At 54.0% G+C, this 27,756-nt stretch overlaps 1 protein-coding gene across 3 annotated transcripts in view; it reads right to left on the reverse strand.

Annotated features, from left to right (window-relative positions):
- Window positions 1-312: 312 nt before the first annotated feature.
- Window positions 313-27,756, reverse strand: part of Sh3pxd2a (SH3 and PX domains 2A) — a 225,410-nt gene continuing 197,966 nt past the window's right edge. For all 3 annotated transcript variants that reach the window (XM_047552631.1, XM_047552629.1, XM_047552630.1), the window contains 6 exons: window positions 24,997-25,080; window positions 19,858-19,975; window positions 16,203-16,540; window positions 14,674-14,723; window positions 12,020-12,139; window positions 313-9,735 (listed from right to left, as the gene is read on the reverse strand). In XM_047552631.1, coding sequence (XP_047408587.1) covers window positions 7,768-9,735; window positions 12,020-12,139; window positions 14,674-14,723; window positions 16,203-16,540; window positions 19,858-19,975; window positions 24,997-25,080 — 2,678 coding nt within the window. In that variant the 3' untranslated portion in view covers window positions 313-7,767. The remainder of the gene's footprint in view (window positions 9,736-12,019; window positions 12,140-14,673; window positions 14,724-16,202; window positions 16,541-19,857; window positions 19,976-24,996; window positions 25,081-27,756) is intronic.

The following is a 27,756-nucleotide window of genomic DNA, read 5'->3' on the forward strand; positions in this document are numbered from 1 at the left end:
CCTGGTTACCCAGCCTCAGCCTGGTCTTGAACCCCAACACCAGGACAACCTGCCCTGCTTACCGTGGTCTAGTACAAATAGGTGGGGGCCAGGGGTCCAAGCAGAGAAGCCAGAGAGAGCTCCAGAGGCAGCGAAGGGGCCGGGGGAAGTTGTGTCTGATTCTCACTAATAGTAGGGACGTGCATCCCCCTGCTGTGTCCCCTCCAAGGCCAGGGATTCTGGAGTCCATGCTGCATTTGGGATAGGGGGACCTCTGCTATTCAGGCAAGTGGGTTTTCTGGGGTGAGGGAGAATTAGGTGATTATGTACAGTTAAAAAGGCCAAAAACTTTATTTAGTTTTTAGGGAAATACAAGATGCATGTAAACATAAACAAAATACAAAACAAAACAACCCAAATCTTACAGTCTAGAAGCATGCCAAGACATAGCATTTCTGCAGACTGAAGAGTCCCGTCAAAGTGATAAAGGACACCTGGAAAGTGGCAGGCCAAGGGGCTGGGTCCCTTCCCCAAGGACACTGCATTTTTGTGATGAGATTTAAAAAAAAAAAAAAAAACTATTAAAAATATCAGAAACATGGAGATAGTTTAGCACCACCATTGATCCTGGGAATATTTTAGCACTCACACTGACTGTACTGCACTTAATGTCCTTTTCTCCAGTTTCTCTGCTGAGGGGGAGGGAAGAGGGGAAAAACCCAGAGGAAGGGCTCCTCCTGACCCCATGGAGCCCACTAAGCTGGGTGGGGGTGGGTGGATACCACAAGGAGTTCTTAGCATTTCTGGAGCCCAGTGACATCCACCGTTTCACTTCCGACCATGCAACCACGGTTCAGGGATGGCCACTCACATCTGTCATGCTCAGAAGTCACCTTCCTACAGACCTGTCAGTACCTGGCAGGAACACCCATTCCCCATCTGGCATGCTGGATTTAGAGAAAACCTGTTGCGGAGAACAGCTGTAAATGCAAGAATGGTGGATGTTTACCCTTCTTTCAAATAAACTCTTAAGAACAGTGTGCCCTGGTTAGAAGCCACTAAAAAATGGAAGAGCATATCCATGGGTGGGTGTGATTCTCACCTGGCCTGATTCACACCAGGGAGGCAGACTCTGCAAATGGAACCACCACAGGTGACAAGAGAGCCCTGGGAATAACTGGTATCAACAAAAGACCAGTGAGGTCACCTTACTCCCAGGTAGGCCTGGTGGAGTCCAGTTTGGGGATGGTGGATCCCTGTTGCGTGGCCCGTCATGGTCACTGTTATGATTGATCTGTACAGTCTGAGAGACTGGCTTTGGAATCAGCAAAGGGCAGTGGACAGTCTCAGCCGGGATCCTGGGAAATGGATATAACTCTTTTGGAAACAGCTTGCAGCACCCCTTCCCCACTGAGTAAATCAATGACCGTTCCCTGAGACCTGGCTTGTGGCCCAGTGAATAGCAGTCTCCTCTGGCCAGCTTCTTCTATGGCTAGGTTTGGAGGATTGTCCCACCTCCAGCTGACTGGACCCTTGTGTGTTGAATCACGAAGCTTCCTGTCTACCTGCTCTCTTCCTCCTGAAACACTCAGCATCCACCTCTTCCTCACTTCCAATAAATAAAGACAAAACAAACCTCCAAGCCCTCCTACACCTCCTTCTGTCTGGAAGACACCCTCTCTGGGAAGCTTCCTTCCCGGTGAAGGGACGGGAAGCCCCGGTCACCCCAAACACGCACACGCTCTCGCCAACGTGCCTCTCACTTGCTTCCAACATGCTCGATCAACCTTTTTCTCTGAACCGCTTCTCTCTCACATACCTTGAAGCCCAGCCCACTGGCCAGGGTGGAACTGGGAGCAAGGCAGGGGCATCCAGCACAGGGGACCCCACTCTCTAAGGCCACTAAGTTCAAGGACTGGGAAGGGAGAGGGTGCTGATTGTCAAGGTCAAGTGCATACATGAGATTTAGATAGAATAGGGCAAGGAGGATCACATGCTAATCCTGGCCTTGCTGGTAGGTTGGGACCAAGGCCTTGGAAGGTAGAACCCTTGACCCAGTCTCTAAGCACCATCCTGCTGTCTTGTGGCCTGGGGATTCCAGGCGTGCAGGACAAAGCTGGAGGGAAGTTAAAACCTGGGGCTATTTTTTCCCTAAGGCTGTAAGACCCTGCCTTCTCACTGGTTCTGATCACGGAGCTTGGGAACCACAGAGAAATGACACTGCCCCAAACTGTGAAGATTTAGCCAAAAAGCTCGGTCAGGTCCAGGGGAGCCCTCCACGCTTTCCTGAAAGGTTCGGTCAGTGTCCGCATGCACGGTCTCGCACCGAGTCAGTTCTCATCCTGCCCATCCACCCGCCCTCAGAGAACCAGAGGGTCAGCAGTGCTTGTATCAGACAGGGATCCTCAGGGTGAGAGGTGGGAGCCTGCGAGGTGACTCATCTGCGGGTCAGTGACCTAATGGCACTGCCTCAGCACTTCCACGCCTAATGGTATCTCCTGTCCACATCTTCATTCAGAGCCCGGGACGATGGCCTAGGTTGCTTCTGCTAGACCTGTAAATGCCAGTGTGAAGTTTCCAACTAAATAATAAAATTATTACAAAAAAAAAAAAAAAAATGCATTGCACTCTCCAGCCAAAATCGTGTGTATGAATGACACACAGCCTTGATGCCAGAAGCTGAGAGTCCCTTGGGACCTGCCCAATGCCAAGGACTTGTTCAGTGGAGACAGTGTGCCCGGTATGTTTTTCTTCTCTAACCCCATGTTATTAGTTCAAGTGGGAATTGACCAATGCTCCCACGCATACAGGCATGTGCACGTGCGTGTGCACACACACTCAACTCGTAACCCTCAAAAAAGTGAGGGAAATGTAGTTCTTTAGTGATGTGAACAATTCTCTTTCCAGAGAGCTCTGCATTGAGATTCTCAAAGATTGGCTATGTGGATGTGTCGCTCCAAGGGAGAGACCCACACAGGGGCTTGAGTCCCACACTGGACACAGAGATCCATGTCTGTACAGAAATTCACCAAATTTGGGGCTGGAGCAGCAAGCATACAGTACTGGAGGTGGCAGGGACAAACTAGCAAGGGCATGCCTGCTGCCCTAAGGGACAAGCTCCTGGTCTGGACCCCAGGAGACCCCCAGCCTGCCCTTTCTCTATCAGCACCAAGGAAGGAGGATCCGGCTTGGTACCTGTTGTGGGGCTTCTGTCTGCAGAGACCTGAGTCAGTTCTCTGAGTCTTTTCCGAGAACTCCTGCAGACTGGGTGTGGAGCAGAGGCAGGGCTCGCTGCTCGGGCTGAAGGCCTCGAGATGAATGGGCAGCCAGGCTCAGCGCGGGGCCCTGCTGCAGGTCTGCGGCAATTCCGTCTCACTGGGGTAGGCTTCAGTGCCCACACCCTCTGGGTGGGTTTGGTTACACCCAGGGTTCCTGCCCATTAACTGAACTGAGGTTTCATAGTTTTAGAAAGATTTGGCCATACATCCAAAGGATCATAGCCCAAACATCGGGAGACTGGGGGCAGGAGAGGGGGTAGAGGGCTGCAGGAAGTCATTTTTAGGACAGGTCTCTCTGAGCAGCTGGCTGCAGAACAATGGAAATGAAAACAAGGAGCAGTTCCTGGATGTCCTCACCTTGCTCTGGAGACGGGGCCCAGGAGGTCAAGAGCCCCCACGCCTCTTCTCTGAACCCCTTTCTTCTGGGTGGTTGATGCCCCATAGTGAAAGGAGCTGCCCTCTGGCGGGAACCCCTACCATCTTGCCAAGGAAGCAGGAGAGGGAGCGGGCTACACATCCAACCCCAAGGCCCACCTGTCAGCTCCACACGACTCCGCAGACTGGGCCATGGGTCTTCCTCCACTGCACCACATAAGCCCTAGCACCCCTCTTGGTAATATTGCACTTTTCCTGTCTCTCAGATTCTTTTCATTTTCAATTGAGAATGCAAAGTATTTGAAAGGGGTAGGGGAAGTGAGTAACCTTAAAGAAATAATATATTAGTTAAATACAAAACAGGAAAAGTAGGGGTTCTTTCTTTTTTTTTTTTTTTTTTGCCCCTTAAAAACAAAACAAACTACCAAACCAAAATCTAAACTTAAATAGGTCTACGCCTACTCTGCAAGTACTAGTAATATGAAAATAATGCTCGACTGAAATTCCCTTGTCTTTTTTCCTTAAGATGATGAAAGTAGTATCATGCCTTGCTGAGGAAAGCGATGGATACAAATGCCAGTAAAATATGCTGCTCTAACATCTGAAAGTGATTACAACGATTCTATATAATGCCTTCGTCAAGAGGGAGAAGAGAGGAAGAGAGAAATCTTTGGAGCCAGGCTGGGGGTTGGACCGACTAAAGTCTGCTGGGTGGAGGGAACCCCCAAGGCAGACAGCACCCCTGCTGCTCAGGGGTGCCCCCCTCCCGCTTCCTCTTGAGCACAGAGGAGCTAGGCAGCACAGCCAGGCCTGTTGTGACAGAGGGACAAGGTGAGAGAGAGATGAAGACATATTTTTTCCCTTGTAATCAAAGAAAAAGGTCTTTAAACTGAATAGAAAAACAAAGCACCAAAGGATGCATCTTCGGGCATTATATAAACCTCAATAATGACCTCAGAAGGGCTCATTATGATTAAAGTTGCAGTATACAGCAATACAATGTCATTTCACATTTTCAATTGCAACTGTTGGAAAACGGTTTGGACACTGCTGAGATTTCATTTTTCTTTCCTTTTAGTCCGATCTGGTTTTCCTCCTGGTGGGTCAGAACCCCAGGTCCCCTCCCTCCTCTGCTGCTGCTGGCAGTTCCCCACAATGTCACAAAGCAGCTCAGTAGCTCTAGGGAAAGGCCCTCTTGCTCAGGACAGGGCTAGGAGTCCAGGGGCACAAGGCCTGGCACCCCCTGGCCGTATCTGAGAAGGACTGGCGTGCACCCTTCTTACTTCAAGTATTCATATCCTCTGGGTTTGCAGGGCTTGTGCTGTGCTGGGAGGCAGGGGCTGAGGGTGAGGGGTGGTGTCTAGACAAGGGCGTGGTGATCCCTATTCACTGCCCAGATCTATGTGATGTCACCAGGTGGCAGCATTCTCCACTTTTCCTGGATGCCTGAGCAACTCCCAGCCATCCCTGGGGCTGGATGTCGCAATGTAAACATGACGACCACAGAATAAGCTATAATGGGGGTGGGGAAGGACACAGGATTAATGCAGTGGGGAAAGTCTGCCACTAACTAGCTGTGTGATTTTGGGAAAGTCCTTGGGCTGCAGTAACAGGAAGGGGTGGGATGGAGTGACCTCCAGGGTCCTTTCCAGCCCTGCCTTTTAATGTCTCTATGGCTTCAGAGTACTGGAAATCAAGGAGAGGCAGTCCTTGAGGGGCTGGTAGAGAGCCTGACGGGGCGGATGCGCACGTGGGGCAGGAGGGCAGGGGAGGCAGGCTCTGGGGAGCACTGTGGTCCAGTCCGACTGAGATGCTCTGTACTTGGCAGCCACCACGTGCTGTGCTCCCTCCTGGCCTGGCCGGCGTGCTCATGATTCAACTGGCTCAGAGCAGACATCTGCGGAACGAGGCCGCGGGCCCTCCCCCGGAAGGCAGCTATGTGGAAGGTCCTTTAACCCGACAGACACTCTACTTTTAAATTTTATTTTAAATAATCATAAATTACTTTTTTTTTCTTTAATAAATATGTGCTGTTTAAAAATGAGAAAAGTATATACTGCATCTTTAAGTAATGCACTTTGCTCTCTGGGTTTCTTTCCATTCCACCTTAAAGTGCATTAATTAAGAAATAATGAACCACTTCTTTATCATTATTGTTCAAATAAGTAAAAATAATATTAATATGAAGACACTAATCCACTACCATTAGTGCTGCAATCTAGCAGATTAACTCAACATCCTGCTCTACTTAATACTGTCCAGCAGAAGAAAATATCTAATTTTGATTTTAAACAAACTCACAAATAAAACAAAAGGAAACAAAACCATCTCACCACGGCCCTTTGACAAAGAACGCGAGCAGTTAGCTACAGCTGCCAGGATCAGTGTGGCGAGGGACAAGGACTCGGATCCCAGGCAAGGCCGCTGGGATCCTGGAGGGAGGGGTGAGAGGGTGAAGGCCTGCTGGAGAGCAGGTAAGGGCAGGGCTTCCCTCCTCTGGGAAACAGCAGCCCCTTGGTCCAGTGATGCTGGCAGCTCATTCGGTGGCTGTGAAGCCTGATCTGTCTGAAATCAAAGGCACGTGCGGAAATCCACTCCCAACACAGGGTGAGTCCTTGGAGAAGCTGGCTGGGCTTCTTTCTGGAGAGTCCCTCTGAAATATCAACAGCGGAAAAACAACCCAAAGCGGACAGAAGACCTGCAGGGGACATCACTCTCTTGCTTCTCTCTTCACTGGGGCACTGCCCCTCAGGAAGACCAGACTGGCTCCAGGCACAGGGGTCCTCCTTCTTTTTGGGCAACCGCGGCATTGCCAGCAGGCCAGAGGAGTGGCTGGTGATGTCTGCTCCGGTCTGACCCAGGGCGCCTGGCTGGGGTCCCCTCCACCCAGGGTGGGGGCCACGGCTGCTTCTCCACAGTTCTCTGTAAGGCTTTGGCCCTGCCCCGGTGGGAGAACATACACAGAATGGCAGCCACCCAGCGGCCTGGGTGCTGCCTTCTCTCCAAAGGTCTGGCTCCTAATAATACCTTTCTCCCTCCTGGGGAGGGTGTTTTGCCCCACCGGGGCTGGGCAGGAACCAGGACAGTTTCTCTGTTTTGCCGAGACTGGGGCCTGGGCTTACCCAACCCCAAATCCCTCCGGCAATGCCGCGCAGGCAAAGTCCACACAGTGGAAACCAAACGAAACGACTTGGCTTATGGAGGGGGAAGAATGGGAAACCAAATACAAAACAAAACACCCCTCCGCAGAGTACAACAGAAAAGCCCACCCTCCACCCCTTCTTTTCCCATGTGAGGCTGACCCCCCAGGGCGCCCAAACAACCCCTAAAATAAGACCCAAATCGAAGGCCTGACATATAAACCCCAAATCAACAAACCTATCCTGAAACATGCAAAGGAACCACTCGCCCAGAAATACCCCAAGTAGTCTGTGCTGACGGTGGGGAGCCTGATGGCTTCCCCCGCCCTCTCTAAACTCTGGCATGGTGTCCTCCAGGGTAGCCCCAGGGAGGGCGGGCTCTCTTCTCAAGGCCAGGGCAATGACAGCTAAGGTGGTTCTTACTGGCACCCGACAGTGGCCTGGCCCAGGGAGAGCTATGAGCTCAGGTGAGGCAACTCCAAGCCCCAGGGCCGTGGGATCTTCATAGGCACCCAGCCATGGTGGGCGGTGGCAATCCCCAGGGAACAGCACAATCCACAAACACAGACAAGGACAATACAAGGGCTACCTCTGGTGGCAGGATGGTAGCCACCAAAAGAAGTCAAATGGGCAGGATGCTGGAGGTCCCCTATGACCACATCTTTTCCAGATCTGCAGCAAAGGCACAATTGGGGTTTCCCACATGGCCTATCCCAAATGACATGTAGTCCATCAGGGAAGCCACCAAGGTGCACATGACAGATCCCAGCTTTCTCATCTCTGGGTTCCAGGCCATTCCCTTCCCTACTCAATGGATCCTCCCTTCCAGGCGACAGCTGGGAGGCAGGGCATCTTCGAGGTCACGCACCTGCAGGGTTTAATGTTGTCCTCCCCCACCCCTCCCATTTTGTCCTTCCCCTTTAGTCTGCACGTCACTGCTCATCCAGTGGCGGCTACAGTGGCACACTGAGGCTGGAGGGACCGTACAGCCTCGGTTAGTTCTTTTTCTCAAGGTAGTTGGAGGGCACCCAGCCTTTGAAGGGCTTCACCTCATCCAGGATCTGGCAGTACCACCAGCCATTGGGGTTCCTCTCCAGTACCTCCATGGACACCCCCTCCTGGAAGCCCGCGGTCTCCTCGTCCCCCTCGTAGTCTGCAATAGAGACGTACACGTCTTTGAGGTTATTATGGATGAACTGGGACCTCTCGATGGGCTTGGGGCGCACGGGGGACACAGGGATGCCATTGCGCTGGGTGGGCAGCAGGGGCGAGTCCGAGCCCTGGCTGGCAGCCCGCTCCGCCAGGCGGCCCTTGACCTCTGCAGCCGCTGGGCGCGCTGTGCTGAAGGAGGAGTTCCGGCGGACACCTCGCAGGCCGTCAGTGGCCGTGAGCGACTCGTTCCTCCGCAGGGCGCAGGACAGGTTGTTGTCTTTGGGTGGCGGGGACACGAACACCGACTGGGGCCTGACGGCCACCTGCCGCACGCCGTTTCTCATCTTCACCGCCGCAGCGCCTGACGTCTTGCCGAAGCCCCCGGGGGGCTTGGAGGGGATGGGTGGCGTGGCCCTCTTGCTCTGGTTGACGGTGTTGAGCGCCTGCACCCGCTTCTCGATCTTCTCCAGGCTGTCTGACTTGCCCTCGTTCTGCCTGCTCTTGAGCGCATCCTGCTCCTTGCCAGGGGTGTTGGGCTGCTCGTTCTCATCGGGCACCAGATAGTGGGAAGGGGCCCAGCCCTCCAGCTCCCCAAACCTCACATACCACCAGCCACTCTCCTGCTTCTCCAGCACCTGCACCTCCACACCTGCAGGGAAACTGATCTCCGAGTCCTGGACCTTCTGGTAGGCGCTACATGTCACGTAGGAGGTGGCCGGCCCTTCCCACTCCTTCTTGGGGGGACATGGGAGAGCGGTGGCCGGGAGGGTGATGATGTCAGCTGAGCCTCTCCTGGCCCCCTCATGAGGCCCCTCAGAGGCTGTGTGCGGGGGCAGCTCTGAATCCTCACTCCTAGAGCCCTTGAGGCCCCCCCGGAGCTGGCCGGTGGGTCTCAGTTGGCGTCGTAAAGTGCTGATGTCCATCTTCTCTTGACTCTGTGATTCTGCTCGGTTCAGGAAGGGCTTAGGCCGGACAGATGGCTTGGCCCGCGCACAGGAGGTCAGCCCAGCCCTCACATCAGCGTCCTTCTTGGCCCCGACCTTGGGAGTGCCACGGATGCCTGCGTCCGAGGCAGAGCGGGGTTTCAGGTCACCGCTGTTCTTTGACAGGGAGGAGGAAGAGGAGGAGGAAGAGGAGGAGCAGGTGGTGTTGATGGTGATGGAGGAAGAAAAGGAGGCCGAAGAGCGGTTCTTCCCCAGTTCTGCCTGGGCATTCTTCTCTGCCTTGAGCTTTAGGAGCGAGGCTGACTTGGGGGAGCCTGACTTGGGGGAGTTCTTCCTGGCAAGGGACAGTGAGGAGCCCCCTGGGGAGTCACTGTCCCCAGAGGAGCCTCTGGTCGACAGGGTGTCCTCTGCATAAGGCCGGAAGCCCTCATTCTCATAGATGGTCTCCTCTTCCAGGGCCACGTCTTCTGAAGACTCACCCACCTTGAAGCGGGCCCGCTGCAGGGAGGAGGCAGGCGAGGGCCTCCGGGGCTGGGCAGGCTTCCGGTCTCCCGAGCCTCTGTCCTCTGGGGGCTCCTCGCTCAGCTCTGGCTCGGAGTCAAAGCCAAAGGCGGGGATGTCATACTCAGGTTCCTCATACTTGAGCTTCAGCGGGGAGTCCTGACTCTCGCTGGCACCCACAGGACCCTCCTCAGTCTCCTTAGGCTTGCTGGGGGGTGCCGGAGGTGGGACCTTGGGCCGCGTCAGTGTGCTGGTGCGGCGGCTCAGGTTGGGCTTCTTGCGCTTATCGATGTATGACGCGGGGGCCCAGCCCTCCTTCTCACCGATCTGCACATACCACCAGCCACCCGAGTTCTTGTCAATGACCTGGGAGGAAGAGAGGCAGGCCAGTGAGCTAGGAGGGTCTCTGGAACCTTGTGATGTCCCAGGTGAGGGGCCTCACACGGGGCTCTATCACCTCCACTTTGCAGATAAGGAAGAGAGCCCTTGAGAAGGTGGCCCGAGACCCACTGCAGTAAGTGACAGGTCAGAATTTAAACCCAGGCCTCTAGCATCTCCTGGCTGAGGGGCTTCCACCCTCCAGGTCCCTCTCCCCTGGCCCTCTAAGTCAGTACTGAGGTGGCCTCCTCTACGGAAACCTCCTCCTCTTCCCCTAAATCACCGCACTGTTCCCAGTCCCTACGAAACCCAACTTGCCAAGGACCAAGATATATAAAGAACCTCCATTCCACTACCCAGTCCTCCTCCCACCCCCAATATTGCTAGGTCCTCCCTGGGCGGCCCTTGAAAGGGTGTCTGAGGTGAGAAGAGGCAGTCATAGATGGATTGAAATGGGATATACGGGCCTGAAGTCAGAGCCTCTTGACAAAGCCTCTCCCTAGGGTCCCCTGCCTATGGTCATTTCTCTGCAGAATCCTACTGAAATCCTATGACCTGGGATTTCTTTGGGTTGAATGGTTTCCTGCAGAAAGGGTGAGTGGCTTTCAGTCATTTCTATGTTATACAAACTAGTTTAAGGAGCCTCCTCTTTGACTTCTATAAAATGGGCTAATGACCAGGAGCGTGGCTACTGGTTATGCTGGGGTTCATTTGGTCTGGGGAACGTAAAGGGAAGATAAGGTGGGATTGTGGGATGCTTGTGGAGGAGAAGGTCCCAAGGAACACTCTGGGGCTGGGGAGCATGTAAACACTGGCACCATGGGATGAGGGGAAGGAAGGAAGACAGGGAGTGGAGAAGGCCAAGCACACTCCCGAGACCAAGCCTCTGCAGCCCCACCAAAGAGAAGTTTCTTTTTCTTTTGGTCCTATATTCCATTCTTTACCCTAGCCCAACCCTGAGCTAAAATTCAAGCTCAGGTGGATCCTAAGTATGACCTTCCTGCTACATTCTAAGTTTTTAGACTTTTCTGGAAACCCTAGGACGGAAGAGAATGATTTCCTTTGGAAACAGTTCCAAGTTCCAGATACGTGGCTGAAAACATTCATGCTAGGGATGTCGCCTCTGCAGTAGACACAGAAGGCCCAGTGGATCTGACAGCTTCACATGTGTCACTCAGATTTAACTGCATGGCCACACGAAGCTATTCCAGAGAAATGACCCAGTGATCAATCTTCTCTGCAAAACACCAAGTACAGTTGTCTTCCCTGAGCTGAGGTTTTATGTTCCAAGGTTGCCATTACCCATGGTCCACTGTGGTGTGCAAATATTAACTGGAAAATTCCAGAAATATATAATTCATAAGTTTTAAATACATTTTATTATGGTATATTGTAACTGTTGTGTTTTATTAGTTGCTGTTGTTAAGGTCTTACTCTGCCTAATTTATGTTAAACTTTATCACTGCTGTGCATGTAAAGGAAAAAAAAGAGCATATGTTGAGTTTGATACTGTCCATGGCTACAGCCACCCACTGGGTTCTTGTGAGGTATCCCCGCAGCACCCCCACTGCGTGAATGGGGGGGGGAGGCAGGCGTGGTGAATGAAGAGCTGTTTAATGCTAGGAGACCAGTTTTGGGGGAGCACATCAAGGTTTCTTACCCTCTTTTGCAGAGACAACTACTTAAACCGGGGGGAAGTGTCTGTATCAAAGGCCAGCAGTCCTGTGGTGTGAATGTGGCCAACACTGGGGCCTCCGGATGTTACTCCACCTGCCTGGCCCACATTCTCCCAACAACAGCACTTCTTGATGTGGGTTCTGTGGGATCCCAGCCCCTGCAGTGCTCCTGGGAGAGAAAGGCTGTGGGGACAAACAGGCCTGGGCAAGGCCACTCTGACAGACTCTGGGTGCCACCCTATCCTAGGCCCTGCAATCACAAAACCAAAACGGGTTGGGTTTTGTTTAGCCCCTGTCCTCGGAGCTTGTGTGCCCACAGCAGCCCTTTGTTTTGAGGCATCCTATTCTCAGCTCCTGCCCACGCTCTGGCACCACCACAGGGCTAACACCTGAGCCAGCGCAGGCAGAGGCGCATGTCTGGGTTTCTAGTCCTGGCTGCAGCCCTGACTAGCTTTGGGCAAGTGCCCGTCACTGGGGGGAGTACTTCTATACCATTCCTTCCTGTCCCTCAGGAACCTTGCTAGCAAGACACAAAACGGGACATGCAGGCCTTGAGCACAGTGAGTGAAACCCTCAGCGTGGAGGCCACGGCTCACCTCTGCTTTCTGTCCACCTCGGAAGCTGATCCCGTCAGAGATGCACGACTGGAACTCAGCAATGGTGTAGTACTCCACCTCGACGGAAGGGGGCTCTGGTGGCTTCGGCAGCTGGAACCCCTAAGGCAGAGAGAGAACACTGAGCAAAATCTAGCTAACCTGGGAGGTAACAAGGCCAAGGACTGGTGCCCATTCCAGCCCCGGGATATGCGTGTGGTTGTTGAGACCAGCTGGACAGCAGCTGGCCCGGCAGGCATCTGTCCTCAGTTGCAGGGCAGATCCCCAAGAGGCTGCGCCCCTGAGGAGACTCTGATGGTGCTGAGGATTCACTCGAGACTGGCCTGAGCTGTCAGAATGCTTGCTGTTAACCATAGTTTCTACCCTTATATCTCTGGAGGGCTAGTTTTCAGATGCCTCGATAGTTGGGTTCCAAAACGAAAATGAAAAAGCAGAGAAATTCTTCTAACAGAACGCACGCACTGCCCATGAAGAAGAAAGCCTCCGTCCTGGATGGAAGGGCGAGGGGCTGCAGGCGGGGCACCTGGCAGGGAGGCAGCGCACAGGAGCCCACCATCTCTAGGAGGCTGAGGTGGGAGTGCACAGGGGCAGTGGAGAAGGGGAGACGTCTTCAGCTGCTCATCCTGACAGTGCCAGATGGTCAGGCAAGCCCCGAACGGCACTCAGGACACTGTCTCTGTGGCAGGCAGAACACACTGCGGTCCTCAGTACCTTTCAGACCTGTGTACAGCAACATCTAAGCCCCACACTCAAGGACACTCTTTTTCTTTTTCTTTTTTGCCCCAGCTCATGATTCCAGGCTAACGTGGGTCTCATTCATTCACTGTACAACCATTTGCTAGGTGGCTCCCAGGTGCCAGAAGCTGGTCTGAGGCACCAGGCATCCAATAGTAACCCAAATGGACATGTCCTTGTGGATTCTAGCTTCAACTAGCCTCCATGCTGAGTAGAATGGGCTTTGTGTGTGTGTGACCTACTTCATACAAAAGGGGTTAAAACAAAGTAATGGGTCGGGGGAGAGGTGAGGGGAGGAAGCAGTTGTGCTGTGGTGGTGACTGTTCTCAGTCCCAGGGTAGACCCCCACCACCCCTCCCTTTTTCTCTGTGACAGGAAGACGAGAAGACTGCTGGGATCCAGTTCCAGTATTTTACCAGTTGTGTTCAAGCCCTTGATGTCAACTCTCTGAGCCTCAGTTTCCTTATCTTCAAAATGGAACTAATAACAGGGTCATTAAGAGACTTACTGAGATATCTAGTTTTTAGCAAGGGGCATAGGAAGAACTCAAAGACCAAAGGTCTCGAACCCTCATGTTCTAATCCTAATGCTGTTGGTCAAAACAGAGCTGTCTTGGACCACAGCGAGGGGTGGGAAGGAGCTGGTTTTCAGGGACTGAGTGTGACTCAGCCACCCTTCCGCACCCAGTGCCTGGCTCTGTGGCCCTGCTGCTTGCTGGCCAGGTGAGATTCAGCAGAACCTACCCGGAGACAGAGATCCTGCCTCAGCAACCCTGAATTTGGTGAGTGTGGAAGGAATGAGCCCATTCTCACACAAATTAAGTCTGCCTGAAAATAATTAGCTTGTGCTAGAAGAGATGGGAGGGAAGCAGCATTCATTGTTCAGCTGTAAGCCCCGAGGGAAAAGAGAAACTCCACTGGAACCAAGAGCCAGGGCAAACCCTGTATGTGCAGAGGGTCCCCTCTTCCACAGAGTGACATTACCTCTCTCTAAGGGCAGATGTCACTGATCACAGTGATTTGCTGTAAGCTCAGGTATGACTTTAGCATCTTTCCCGGTACCCCAGAAGGTTCTACCCAAAAGTCAAGTCAACGTGGGAAATGGAAACTGTCTGCCAGCCCTTGGCGTGGCATTTCATCCTTGGAACAGCCCTAGGAGATAGCTAGGGCTGTCCCTATCTTGTAAGGAAACTGAGGCCTGAGGAAGGTAAGTGACTTGCTGAGGGTTTCTGCACCGAAGTGTTGGAAGTAGAACGCACGGTCATGCCTGGCAGACCTGAAGCTCCAATCCGTCCACTGCTCTGGTAACAGTTCTTCGTTCCAGGGCTCTCAGTTTGCCATCACCATTTTGGTCCCCCAAGTCATAGCCCAATTGCACATTTACCTGCTTGAGATGCTGGTCACCAGGAAACCCCACCCACAAGAGCCAAGAACCCAGCAGTGTGGACCCTCTATAAGCTTTGGTGTGAGCCTGTCCTGGCAATCCCCTCCCCTCCCTGGAGGATGCTCCCTGTTCTGCCCTCTGCCTTCCCAGGCTCTGGTTCCACCACATCCACCAGGCATTCCTGAGCAAGGCACAGCTGAAAGTCTTCCAGGCTAACATGGACAGCAGCCCCATTTCAAGCTCCTGGCAATGCCCTGGCTGGACACTACTGCCGGCCAGTCTAAATGTTTATGTCTGCCAGTGCAGGGCCCGGGATGGATTTATTTAGCTTTGGAGTGCAGTGCGTTTCCGATTGTAAACTGTCCAGCCAGGCCCCTAGAAAGACTGGGATCTGCAGGCTTCCCTTCACGCCTCCAGCCCCACAAAGCTGGAAGCCCCCGCCAGAGTCCTGGAAAACCTTTGGGCCAGTAGGCTCTGCAGCAAAGGAACAGAAAGGGATAGGAATTCAGCACACTTACCAAGCTGGATTCTCGGCGTGGTGGAGGTCTTGTCCTTAGGTTTGGGGAGCCTAGGAGAAGAGACATGGCTTTAGTAATTCCATTCAGACAATGAGAAACAGGACCTATACCTGCTTTCCCTAAGTGCGAACAGCTCCTGATCTTTGAAATCCATGCTTCTGCTCCATGTTTACAATGGACCAGAAGCTCTAAAGGCTTCTTCAAGGGGAACCCAAGAAACCCTTATGCTTCCTTGTCTGTGCTTTGGGGGATCCATGAAACCCCTAAAATTATATGCATTTATAATGTACAGACATTTGGGGCATTTTTCTAGGGTAAAATGTACATAGATTTATCCGATTTTCAAAGTTAGGAGTTGAGAGCATGTCTATTTTTTGCTCACTACTAAATCCTTAAAGAGGCTAGCACAGAGCCAGGCAAGAGGGTACATCTAATGATGACTTACCAGCTGGATGCCTAAAAGGTTTCACGCACAAGGGCCAACAGAGCCACGGTCAGAGCTCAACTAAAAAACAGCTTTCCCCCAGAAGCTGGGATTGCAGGCGTGCACCACCATGCCCAGCTGAAGGAGATCCTTCGCGCAAACTCTGCTGAAACCACTTTGTGGAGAGTGCTAAAGTCTCAGTTTCTCATTTTTTCAGGTTTCTAGAAACTGGTGGAAGAGCTGGGTGTGGTGCACACCTGTAATCCCAGAGACTTGGGAGGCTGAGGCAGGAGGATTGCAAGTTGCAGGCCAGCCTGAGCAACTGAGCAAGACCCTGTCTCAAAATAAAAAAGCAAGAGGGCTGGGGATGTAGCTCAGTGGTTGCACACCCCTGGGTTCCAACCCTAACCCCAGTACAGAAGGAAGGGAGGAAGGAAGGGAGGAAGGAAGGGAAAGGGAAAGGGAAAGGGAAGGGAAGGAGAAAGGGAAGGAAAAAGGGAAGGAGAAAGGGAAGGAGAAAGGAAAGGAGAAAGGACAGGAAAGGAAAGGAGAAAGGAAAGGAGAAAGGAAAGGAAAGGAAAGGAGAAAGGAAAGGAAAGGAAAGGAAAAAGACAAAAGATAATGGCAGAAGGTGGTGAGAGGGAAGGAGTGGTCAAGTCCCAGGAAGATGTTCTTCTACATCTTTCACTCCAAACAAGCCCTGCAGATAGGGCCCCCATTTGACAAAGCAGGGAAATGTGGACTTTGTTTTTAAAATCAGCCATGCATTAACCATCTAGGCTCCTAAAGCCTTTAGCATAGTGCAAAAAAGCACTTCTTTCTCTTGGAATACATTCTTCTGAAGAGTAGCCTTCCTGGTCTCTGGGGAAGGGGACGCTGGCAGCCTGCACTCCTGTGATCGCCTTAGAGGAGCAGCTGGGAGGGGCTGAGCCACCACACTCTCCTGCCTTCCCCACTGATGATGACCTGAGCTGAGAACATGGGGGCCAGGGGTCCCTCGTCTGTAGTTTGGGTTCCGCACTCCCCTCTGGCTTTCCTTGCACCCTGTGCCCTCTCTATAAAGAGCTCTGTGGCGCAAGGACCTGGAGGCCAGTGATATGCTTACTGATCTGGGCCCTCTGAGGGGCAATCCTGGCCACAGCTGGAGAGCCCTGGGCCAGTTTGGAGACGGTCCTCTCGGGGACGCCCAGGGCACTGCCATTGGAAGCATTGCACAGGATTGGCAGACTGATCTCCTTTTTGGCAATGGGGGCCTCAGAGCCTTCGCTTTCAGCTGGTGGAGTTTCCTTGTCCCCAGACGTCTTCTTGTTTAGCAGGTTGCTGATCTCCATGATGTTCCCAATGATCTCCACCGGGCCCGCCAGATTCTTTTTCCTGGTTGGCAGGTCATCCTTGGCCTTCTTTAGGTAGGATGCCGGTGCCCAGCCCTCTTTGCCCAGGTATCTGTGGGGAGGAGTGGGCCACACCATCATTATAGCTCTTCCATGCCCAGGCCCTAGTGTCCATCTGGCCCTGCCCAGCTGAGCCTTTTCTACCATGCTCTGCTAGACTTGGTAATCCCACTACTCCAGAGAGAGCCAGAGCTGAGGGTTGCTCAGGAAGATGCTCAGAGCAGAGCTTCTTCCCTCTAACTCCCCTTGCTTTGCCTGGTCCCTCTTGGCATGGGCTCTCATTCTCTGCAAGGTGGGGTAAACATGGGATCCTGAGATTAGCGTTCTCCAGTGGTGGACTTCACAATGGCCATTCACAACTGTGAATGCTATTCCACCATCATTTGGTAACCCTAGAGATAAGACATGGGAGATAAGAGATGAGAAAGTGGTCTATGGAGTTAAATGCCCCAGAGGAAAGAGATTATTAGAGAGGAAAGAGATGTCACAGGGTGATTTCTGGTCTATGGACAGATCTATTTCCCAGAGCTCAATTTTACTTTTCTGCAAGATGCAGGAACAGAGTAACTGCTAAAGTGTTTCCAGAAGGATTGACACACTGAGACCAACTAGTAAGAGGTGAATAAAGAAGACTGACCAACTGGGGAGGGTGTTGGTACTATGCAGGGATAGCACATGGGTCAAGTTCACAAAGTAAGTTCATGAACAGGCTAATGGCAACATTTCAAATTAGTGGGGTGAGGATGGATTATTCAATAAGTGATTTGAGGACAAGGCATTATTCAGTTAGGAAAAAATAAGAAAGAAAGAATCTGGCCTCACACCATGGGGGGGTAGTCATGAATATTTACATAATTTGGGGGTGGGGCATTGAGAAAAACTTTCTAAGTGGGGCTCCAAAAGTAGAAACCATAAATGACAAGAGTAAAGCACATGACTGGGTGAAATTAAAACCATTGGTATGGCAAAACGAAAACAAAACAAACCCAAATGCTCATAAACAAAAGCAAAACACAAATGACAGGGCTGACTTCATTTCTGGTGATTTGATGGCTTCTTAAAACAAGCTTTTCCCCTTTTCTCTGTGGTGTTGAGTCTTTTCCCAAATTCACTGGGGACTTGCTTCCTGGACTGGCAATTGCTGGCCAGTGCCCCCAGGCCTGAGTTGCAATGTCCCTGTCTGCTCCCTGGGACACATCTGGCTCTTTGGAATGGTTCTTCCAGGCCAGATGTCTGACAGTCCTCCCCTTCCCCTCCCTGGGTGATTTTGTCTCAGGAGCTCATTAGGTGGGAGAAGGAAACTGAAAGTCAAAGCTTCTACCATGTCAGAGCTCTGCTGGTGAGCACAGGCAGGCAGGAGGAGGCTCCTTCCGTCCATGATGGAAATGTGCACAGCTTGTCCCATCTGTCTGGGCTTGGAAGGCAGATATCAGTGAATGAAGGACGGAAGTTGGGGCTGTGATGGCTCCCAGGTGTAATGGTGACTTTCAAATGGTGACTTTCAAAGGTAGATAGAAGCAACTAGTAAAAGTGCCTAAGCTTCCGATTAGCCAATAGCCAAGGCAAAGAAGAGCAAAGTGAGTACTGTTTATAGCCCGAGTGCCCCCACTTCACAGTTTGTATGTTATTTAGATGAAACCAGGTTCTGGGCAGGGAAATGCAAGGGCACCAGGAGTGGCTGTGTGTCTGGGCCCTTTTCTCTCCAGCTGTTTCTGAGCTCTGAGCAGGGCAGGCTGCAGAGAGTGAGCAAGAGTGTGTGTGTGTGTGTGTGTGTGTGTAGAGGTGGGGGAGGATAAGAAAGACAGGAAATGGGGATCAACACAGAGCATGGAATGCTGGGAAATGGCATACTTAAGGGGGTGTCTGGCAGCCTTCTTAAGGTGGAACTGTTGCGGCGTAGTTTTCTCAGTTGGAACTCCCACTGGCTAAGGGACTAGGCCATGGGGACGAGAGTTGACTAGAAGCAGCTCAGAATGACTTTGTTGGTCATTTCAGAAAACCAAAAAGTGAAGCAAAACAAAGCAAAATAGAAAGCAGCCTTGTAGGTCATTTCCAGGCAAGCGAATGAGGCCACCAGCCTGCCAGGACATTTGCTGACCTTTCCACGTCAAGTTCCTGGCTGCAGAGTCTTTGGCTTGGCTTTAATTTCCCAGCCTGAACATAAAAATCAGGGGCAGTGACTGTGGGCAACACATATTCAGGTACTGTTCATCCACCTAGCAGGACACAAAGGGACATTTCGCTACTCCTGAGCGATATATAACAGAGCAAGAACCACGAGGGGAGAGAACTTCCCACCAGGTCACACTAAGGTTTGGATTCCATGTGGCCAGTGGCCTTCGTCCTATCCTTCAGTTCAGCAGACTAACCTTTAACACCATCATGTTCTACTGGGTTCTGAGCAACTGTCCCATGAGTGCTCACATTGCCTCAGTCACAGGGGTGCCACACAGAACCCTGGCCCCTCTGAGGGAGACCACTCAGTGCACATCCTGCCCATGGTGGATCCGGGGTTGCTGGGTGTGCTGGGCTGAGGGTGATTCTGAGCCCACAAATAGCGGGCAGTCTCCTCCAGCTGGGCTGCAGCAGAGGAAAAGCTGGGTCAAGTCCCCACAGCTGAGCTGCTCCGAAGGAACCAACAGCAGCATCTCCCAAGAGCAAGAGCCTTGGAGGGCAGAGGGGGCTGAAGGGCAGGCCTTGGTTTGGTAATGGTGAGTGAAACCACAGGGTTCAGTTTACTTCCAGTCAAGTCAGGAGAGCCCCCCACTCCCTGACCCATACCCCTAAATGGACTTCTCAGTTAGGAAGTGGGATTAGACTCTGGGAGAGGGAGGGGGCAGGGGAAGGAGGAGCCTTTGGGCTTTGGACTCAGGCCTTTCTTCTACCCTAGTCTCATGACAGCCCTGCGGAGTGGAAAAGCCCTCACACACCAAGGACACGGATGCCACAGGCCCACATCTGGAGCCCTGAGAGTTGAGCCGTGGGCAGCAGAGGCAGTCTGCTGGGACCTCAGCAAGGCCTAGGGACACCAGTGCTCCAAGCTGCTCTAGCTGTGGATCAAACCGGGCAGCCAAGGCCGGATGCAGAAAACCAAATTCAGATGTGCAGACCTCTGGGCAGACGAGCGGGAAGGAACTGCACCATGGCCTGTAGGCGCCTGCGCAGGGCGGCTGGGCTCAGTCTCACTTTCCTGCTCCAGGGGGCGCTCTGCAAGACCGGCACCCCTGGTGGAGTTTTTCAGCTGCGCAAGTTGGCACAGGGCTGCTGTGAGTACCTACTCACCAGCGGATGGCCATGGCCACTTTGCACCACCTCTGGGACCCAGGACCTGGGAGGGGCCAGATCTCATGGCTCTATTAAGGGTCCTACCTGATGTACCACCAGCCCTCCAAATTCTTCCGGATCACCTCCACGGTGACACCCTTCTCAAAGCCAATCTCGTCCTTGCTTTGGCTGGTATAAGGCTGAATGGTGACATACTTCTCCTCTGTGAGTGGACAGTGGGAGTAAGAGAGTAAGATTATTTGAGGTTGGGGTGCAGGCCCTTCTTCTTGTCCCCTCCTGCCCAGTTCTGGCCTTGCTTGACTGCTTGCCAAATTCTCTGGGTCAGCTCTGGCTTCTCTGGGGAAGGGAAGGACCAGGCCTCAGAAGTAGCAGTGGAAAGGTCATGAGCGCAGGGGTTCCTGCTGCACCCAGTGTGCGCCAAAGCCAGCCAGGCCCCAGGTTGCCCAGCAGAGCCCTGTGAAGCATGAGGTCAGCCCTCCCAATCTGATAATGGCAACCAGGATGCTGAGCCTGGAGTCCAGAGGGCCCCAGAAGCAGAGTTAGGAGGAACCGGCTCTCACAGAGTCTGAGTCAGAAAGTCTGAGACCAATGCTGGGTGACCCCCGAATGCATTCAGGACCACCAGGATAACCCTCTTTAAATGTGCCACATTTCCATCTGTGTCCCATACACTCTTTCCTGGCCCTGCCCTCACCTCGGCCCCTTAAATCCTTCCTCAGTCTGACCCTCAGATAGCTCTAGGGGTACCTCCTTGGTGAAGCCTTCACTAAGCACCTGGCCCCCCACTGACAGCAGATCTTGTAATTTCCCCCAGTTCCATGGAACACAAGCCCTATGGGAGTGGCTGTTTTGTCAAGATAAAGGTCCTGTGGCCAGGTGTGAGGAACTGCCACAGTCAGGGGGACCTCACCCACTGCTGGGCCACATGTTCTCCACAGCTCCTGGAGCTGTGTGGCCCCAGCCACCCACCAGGTCACTCACTGCTCATCCATGTCTATGCTACTCTCAAGGATCTTGCTCAAGGTTTTCCCAAGGCAACAAGAGGGGCACCTTGGGGAACCTCAGGAAGAGCTTGGAAGGACGGGTGTGGGGAGGCTGGGCACCAGGCATCCCCTTGGCTTCCTTCAGCCTCCCTCCTGCAGGAGGCCCTACGCCTCCCTCAAGGGCCTTTGTTCAGGTTTCCAGGGAGGTGCTTCTTCCAAGTCTGCTGGGTCCACCCCTGTCCTTGGGGAGGCCACAGCTGGCCAGGAAGGACACCCTGCCTCCTAGGTGAGATTCTGCCTAGAGCATGGCTCGAGGCTAAGAGAGGGTCACACTTCCCACCCAGTCCCACTGGGAGAACCAGAGACAAGCGGGGAAAAGCTGGCAATTGGGCGAAGGCTTGGGAAGGTCCTCTGGGGCCTGGGTGCTCCAGAGGTGGAGCGTGCTGGTGCAGCAGGGGGCTGTGGGCGGTTCCGCCAGAGGAAGGCCGGGCTGGGCGGGGCCAGTGGCCAAAGTGGGAAGCCTGCAGAGAGCTGGAAATAGCAGGAGCTGGCCTCTAAGAGCCCCTCCCTGGCTCCCAGCTGCGACAACCACCCCCTGGACTCCTTGGCTGGACCCTCAGGCAGCCTGCCTGAGCCTCTGGCAGCTGTCGGGGAGGGGGACAGCTGCCACCCCGACTCCCTGCTCAGGGAGGGCCATCTGTTCATTCTCCCCTGGATTATCAGGGTCCTGTCTGCAGCCCTGTGCTGGGCCAAGATAGTGACTCCCTTTGGGGTGGAGGTGGCTGTCCTGCCAGGCTGCAGGATGGAACTGATGGGCCACTGGTCTCATCTGAAAGGCTGCCAAAAAGCAAAGTGTGGGTGACGACCCACAGGGGGCTGTGCCACTGCGCAGCGTGCTCTCCACAACGAGGGCCTTTCTCAGCTCTGACTCAGGGAGGGCCCAGATTCCACTCCAGCCCCACCTAGGACTGCTGCCAAGCCTGCCTGAGAACCTGCCCAGACAGACTCTGACTCGGGCCTTGGAGCAGCTCCCCGCTTTCTGGGCCAACCTTCGCTCTCCTGCCTGCTTCTGGTCCTGCTCCGTTTTCCAGTGGGGCACGGTAAACCCTGGCCCAGGCAGTGGCCTGAGGGGCAGCACCAGGCCCCAGGAATCCAGGTCTGAGGCCCGGGGAGGTGAGGCCTGTGCTTCATATTTTGTCTTTGTTTGGCTGGGCTATTTTTAAAAGGCTGTGGTTTGAGCAGGAAGCCACCATTGAAGTTTTCCTAGCAAGGTTGCTTTTGCAATGAAAAATCACAGTTCTTGAGGGGAAGATGAGAGAAGCCCTGCCCTGCCCCACGGCCAAGAACGGTCTTGACCATGTAGTGTGGGCTCAGCCTCCCAGGGCAGCCAGGCCCAGCCACTGCAACCTCTTAGGGTGCCTATGGCAGCCAGAGTCCCACAGGCCATGGAAGCTCTGTTTTCTCTGACCTCCTGGGATAGGGAGGGGGACAGAACCAGATATCAGTTCTGGCCTGCAAATCTGAGTAGGTCCTGCAAAAGGCCCTGTTCTTAGGGGCTCTGGGCTGTGACACATCCCCTTGGAGTTTATGTGCTCCTTGTAAGTGCACTGGCTGCCATTGAGGCTCACCCTGACCTAGTCACTGGGCAGGACAATGAGGGAGAATTCAGGTCCCTAATCCCTGAAGCCAGGCAGTCACACCAACTCTTCCCGCTTGACCCCATGGGAAACTGGCCTTCTATTCTGGTTGGCTCGAATGGAAGAGGCATGGACTGCCTCCATTTGGATGTGTGCCACATGGGTCCTCCCAACTCACAGGTGACTAGAGGGACAAGTGGAGACAGATACTCTTCTGGACCTGGCCCGCAAACCCCACAGTGGGGGTATCCAGACCAGAGAATGCACAGATGGACAGAAATGGCCTCAGTGGCCTGCTGAGTGGCTCGGGTGGGCCAGGGTCTCTGCAAGAGCTGAGGGACGGGAGGCTGGGAGCTCAGGGGCCTCCAGGGCTGCTGTGATTGTGCCATGCAGGGACGGTGGCACTCCTGCCCTGGTGAGGCCTGGCCAGGTGGCTGGCAGGGTGAGTGGGCAGGGGGAGGTGGACAGACTGCTCTGGTTTGGGAGGCGGGGGCTGGAAGCCCTGCAGTTTCCAAACCACAGAGGCCTCCTCTTTCCAGACACTTTCCCCTCTGTCAGCAGTCTCTCCGGCTCCCCTCCCGGCCCCCACGCCTCCCTCGCCCCTCCACGAGGGAGAGGCCTTTGATTCCAAAGGCCTGGCTGGCTGTGGGGATGGGGAGTGCACTGGGGGCCCCGGGAAGCACCGCTTTCTCTTGTCTAGCTCTTCAATGTCCCCTCTCCACCCCGCCCCGCCCACTCTGCTGTTTGTAGTGCATGTCCCCAGCCAGCTCTCTGCAGGCTTCTCTTGGCTGCCTGGTTTAACAAAGCAAAGGCTGGAAATTATGCCGTTTAGGTCTCTTGGCCTCTTATTTGGGGCAGGGGTACATGCTAGGTATGGGCGATGTAGATGTATTCCTTTGGTTGGGTATTTGGGTCCACATGGATCATCCTGTGAATAGTTGGGGATGTGCCGCCTGTGGACCCTTGACATGGGGGTTATGTGTACGTGGACTTGTGGGTGTTGCCAAACATGACGATGCGATGTGACTGTGAGCCGTTAGTTGTATGTATAAAGCACGTGTGACTGTAAATAATGTACAGTGGCATGGTCTGCGGGTGGTTGCATAATTGGAATTATGTATGTGTCCTGTGAGTGGCTGTGTGCACAGGACTGTCGATGCGTAGCTGCGCTGGGGAGGAGGGGTTGGACGTGACAAGGCACTGCAGCCACGCCTGTGGCCACGCCATGAGAGCTGTGTAGGGGCGTGTACTTTCCTAGCTACGTGTCTGTGGAATCAGTCATGTTTGGGGCTCAGTGTGTAGAGCGTGGAGCAGGCCAAACCCCCATGCCTGTGATTCCAGGTCCATATTCCACTCTCCTTTGCCACCAGGGCTGAGGCTGCTTCCCCAGGAGAGCCGTTCCTTCCCTCTGGCTTGAAAGTGGCCTCTGCTTTACATTCTGCCTGGTGCTGTTTCTACAGCTCAGCCCCCTGCCCTGCATGAGTCCCCGGGGTCCAGCCCCTGCTCCTCCCTCGGAACAAGCTGGGTTCCTCATGGCCAGTGCTCTGAGCCTGATGCTGAGCCAACCACGGGCTGTGGCCACCCAAGAGTCCAGACTTCCTGCTGCCTCAGGCTTGGGGCAGACACCAAGACATGCTCCCACTGTCTTTTGGAAACAAGCTTTGAGGGTGGTGAGTGTGAGTTGGGCATCTCTGTGTTCCCAAAAGGCCAGTGCTCATTACATGACCCTCTCAGGGGTGACAAGCTGCTTCCAGCTGTGTCCTTACCCTGAGGAGCATACTCTCTGCTGTTTGTGGGGTAGGAGAAACTGGCCATCCACCAGTCTAGGGGGCTGCAGATGGTGAGGGGTGTGTTCAGAGGCCCACACCCTCTTCCCTTACCTCCCAGGCTCCTGCATGTTGGGAAAACTCTAACAGCAACTGTCTCGCCTCCTCAGCAGTCCACAGCCAGGTCAGGAGGCTCCCTGGAGTCCTCCTGCTTCAGGCCCTCCTAAAACTCCAGTCTACTGCTCTTGCTGGGGCCTAACCCCTTACCCCAGCTGGTCAGGGCTGCGCCCTGGTTCCAGGTTGTGCCTGGCTTCGGCACCTTTTCTAGTTTAAGTGGAGCTGACCGAAGCAGGAGGTATGTGGGCTGGTCCTTCTTTGACTGAGTTCCCAAGCAGCCACAAGGACAGCCTGGCCAAGGGAGTCTTTCTCAGCAGAAGGAGACGATGAAGGATGGAGTGAGATACCCTTATAGGGATTGAGATCCCTCTGGTTCCTTCAATCTATGCTGTCCAGGGCAAGCAAGGTCTTTCTTAGAGACCTGCCTCACCCCCCTCCTCAAGGCTCTGTTCCTTTCTGGGGGACCTACAACTGTCTTAAGTCCCATGACCCCCATCCCCAGGACACCAGCAAATCAGCACCACCCCTAGTCCACCCCAATTCCCAAGCAAGGTCCCTTCCCCACTCCCAGTTGCAGAAGGTGAGAGGAAAGTCTGGCCTGTACCTATGGTAAAGTCAGGAGGCCAGAGGCAGAGGCCAGAGGCAGAGCGTAGAGGGTGGGAAGGAGCAGGCATTAGTGAGAGACAGCAGGCATTAGTGAGAGGCGTGTGCCCCAGTCACCTCGGCTGTGCTGCCTGTTGACCATCCCGCCCAGGGTCCACCGGCGATCCAGGCGCCGCAGATGGGCCTTGCGTCTCTTGGACACTGGTGTGGGAGATGGTGATGGAGCACGCGGCCGACACGAACCAACGGAGAGAATGGAGATGAGGATGAGATGGGAGGGGGGTGGAGGGGAGGAGGGGAGGAGGGGATGGAGCGGGAGGTCCAAACACGCTTCTAGGTCATCATTACCTGGACTGAGCCGAGGGGCAGACCCGGCTGGATGCGGGTAGATCTCACAGGTGATATGGTTGGCATGTGGGAAAAAATGTAACCAAACCCAAACCTCTCAGCTTATGCCCCAGAGCCATGGAGTCAACTATAGAGCTTAAGATCCCGGCCAGGCGTGGTGGTACATGTCTGGAATCCCAGCGACTGGGAAGGCTGAGGGAGGAGGATGGCAAGTTTAAGGTCAACCTCAGCAGCTTAGCAAGAGACTATCTCAAAATAAAAAACTAAAAAGAGAAGATCTGATCCCAGTGGTAAAGTGCCTGTAAAGTGTCAATCTCAGTACCCATCCCCCCCCCAAAAAAAAGTCCCTCTTTGGGAGGTGGCCCCTCTGCAGCGATCACTGTTTCCGGGGTAGGCTGATTCAGAGGGCTTGAGGTCCCAGACGGCCTGGGCTCACATCGACTCACTCAACAAGTATGACTGTGAGCTTGCCACCGTGGGCCAGGCAGCACGTGGGGAGGGATGAGTGTGCCCAGGATAGAACTGGAGTCCCTTCCCGGCAGGCCTTGAACTTTCTGGCTTATATCTTTGCTTTCCCACTTGTCCCACTGGATGGAGTCCTTTGAGGATGAGGACTTTTCCTCTTTTTTTTTTGTACCAGGTATTGAACCCAGGGGCACTCAATCACTGAGCCACATCCCCAGCCCTTTTTGTGTATTTTGTTTAGAGACAGGATCTCACTGAATTGTTTAGGGCCTTGCTAAGTCAAGGAGGCTGACTTTGAACCGTGACCTCCTACCTCAGCCTCCCAAGTCACTGGGATTACAGGAGTGTGCCACCACACCCAGCAAGACTTTGCCTCTTGTCTCGGCATTCCCACGGCCTAGCACAGTGCCTCTGACCTGGGAAAGTTTGCTGAATAAAACACACAGGTGCCGATGCCGCAGCCCTGGCCCTTCTCCCTCGTGCCATCCACTTGGGTCTTTGACAACAGAGACTTAAGTTTCCCCAGCTTCTTCCTGCTCGAGATCCCTCTGCCAGGGCTGCTTTCTGGACAGACCCTGCACTGGTCCTCTAGTTATTATGGCTGAGTTTTGAGCCTCCATGCACCCCTGTGCTCAGGCCCCAGTTCTGGGTGCCCCACCTTCCTATGGAACTTCCAGGGGGAATGGACACTGGACCAGGGATCCAGGGTGCCTGCTGGCCCTGCCACCTGGAACTGTGGGAGGAAGCTTCCAGGTGGCCTGGAGCCAGGGGAGGAAGGGAGGCCAAAGGTAAGAATGAGAGAAAAACTGCCCAAACCCCTGCAAGGCCTTCTGGGACACATTTGCTCTCCCTGGGAGGAGACTGACCCATCTGACCTGCCTCACATAAGCCGAGGTCTGGGAAAAAGGCGAGGAGGTGTGGACTACAGTCCAGACCCACCACCAGCGACCTGTGCCACCCTGTGAGGCCTGCCATCCCTCTCCAAGCCTGTTTCCTCACTTTTCATAGGGTGACACTTCCTTCTCTGGCAGGGGCCAAGACAAGGTTTTAAGGAGCCCTGGGGACATTAATCAGGTCCTGTGTGGGGTTTTTCAGGTGGGGTGGCGTGAGGGAGTGCGGCCTCTTTGGGTGGCAGAGGGACTTCAGCTGATGCCTGGACCTGGAGCCACCTTTATGGTAGCTGACGTTTATTCCCTGCAAGCCAGGCCCAGTCGAAACCACTGGCAGACCACTTCGCTCAAGCCTCGCAGAAGCCCTGTGTGGTCAGCACAAGCCCCAGTGCACGAGTGGGGAAGCAGAAGTCCAGGGGCGCTAAGGGACCTCCCAAGTTACACAGCTAGCACACAGCTGCAGCACTGTGGACATAGCACAGTGGCTGGTCCTACCAGAAATTGTAAAAGGGGGCACATGGGTGCACAAGTACACGTACACACACACACACACACACACACACACACACACACACACACACACGTGCGCCCAAACACAGAACTTAACACTGATTGCTGCCTGATTCTTACTCCATCAAGGCCAAGGTCCTCAACAAACTGCCATCCCTTGTTCTATGCAAAGCACCTGTGTCTTGTTCCAACCAGGCTGGCATCGTGCTCCCAGGCCTGCCAGACTGCTTCCTGCCCTGGGCTTTTGCTCACTCTACCACGTACACCTCTCGTCTGCCCTTGCTGGCGTTGCCTTCTTAACCACACACTCTCCTACAGTGGCCTCCCTGCACATGAGCAGATGCTTCACGAGAGGCGTGTGGCACAATGGTTCGGCCCAAGAGGACCCAAACCTGAGAAGCAGAACAGCAACAGTGTTTTCCAGGGGTGGTGGCAAGGGTATCTAAAGCACCTGGCCTAGCACCGGGGCCTCTGTGAGCCATTGCTATTGAGGGCCCCGGCATGCCTCCCAGGATGCAGAACTAGGTAGGAGGAGGAATCTAGGAGTACAGACCAGGCCACCCCAGGGCCAAGGCGCTCCACTAGCCCAGAGGACCAGATGGGAGAGGATGCAGACTCAGTTCCTGGGCTCAGGGATCAGCCCAGCCTGAAACTTGCACCCTCC

The sequence above is a fragment of the Sciurus carolinensis genome, chromosome 5 (genome assembly GCF_902686445.1).
Source record: "Sciurus carolinensis chromosome 5, mSciCar1.2, whole genome shotgun sequence".
NCBI lineage: Eukaryota > Metazoa > Chordata > Mammalia > Rodentia > Sciuridae > Sciurus > Sciurus carolinensis.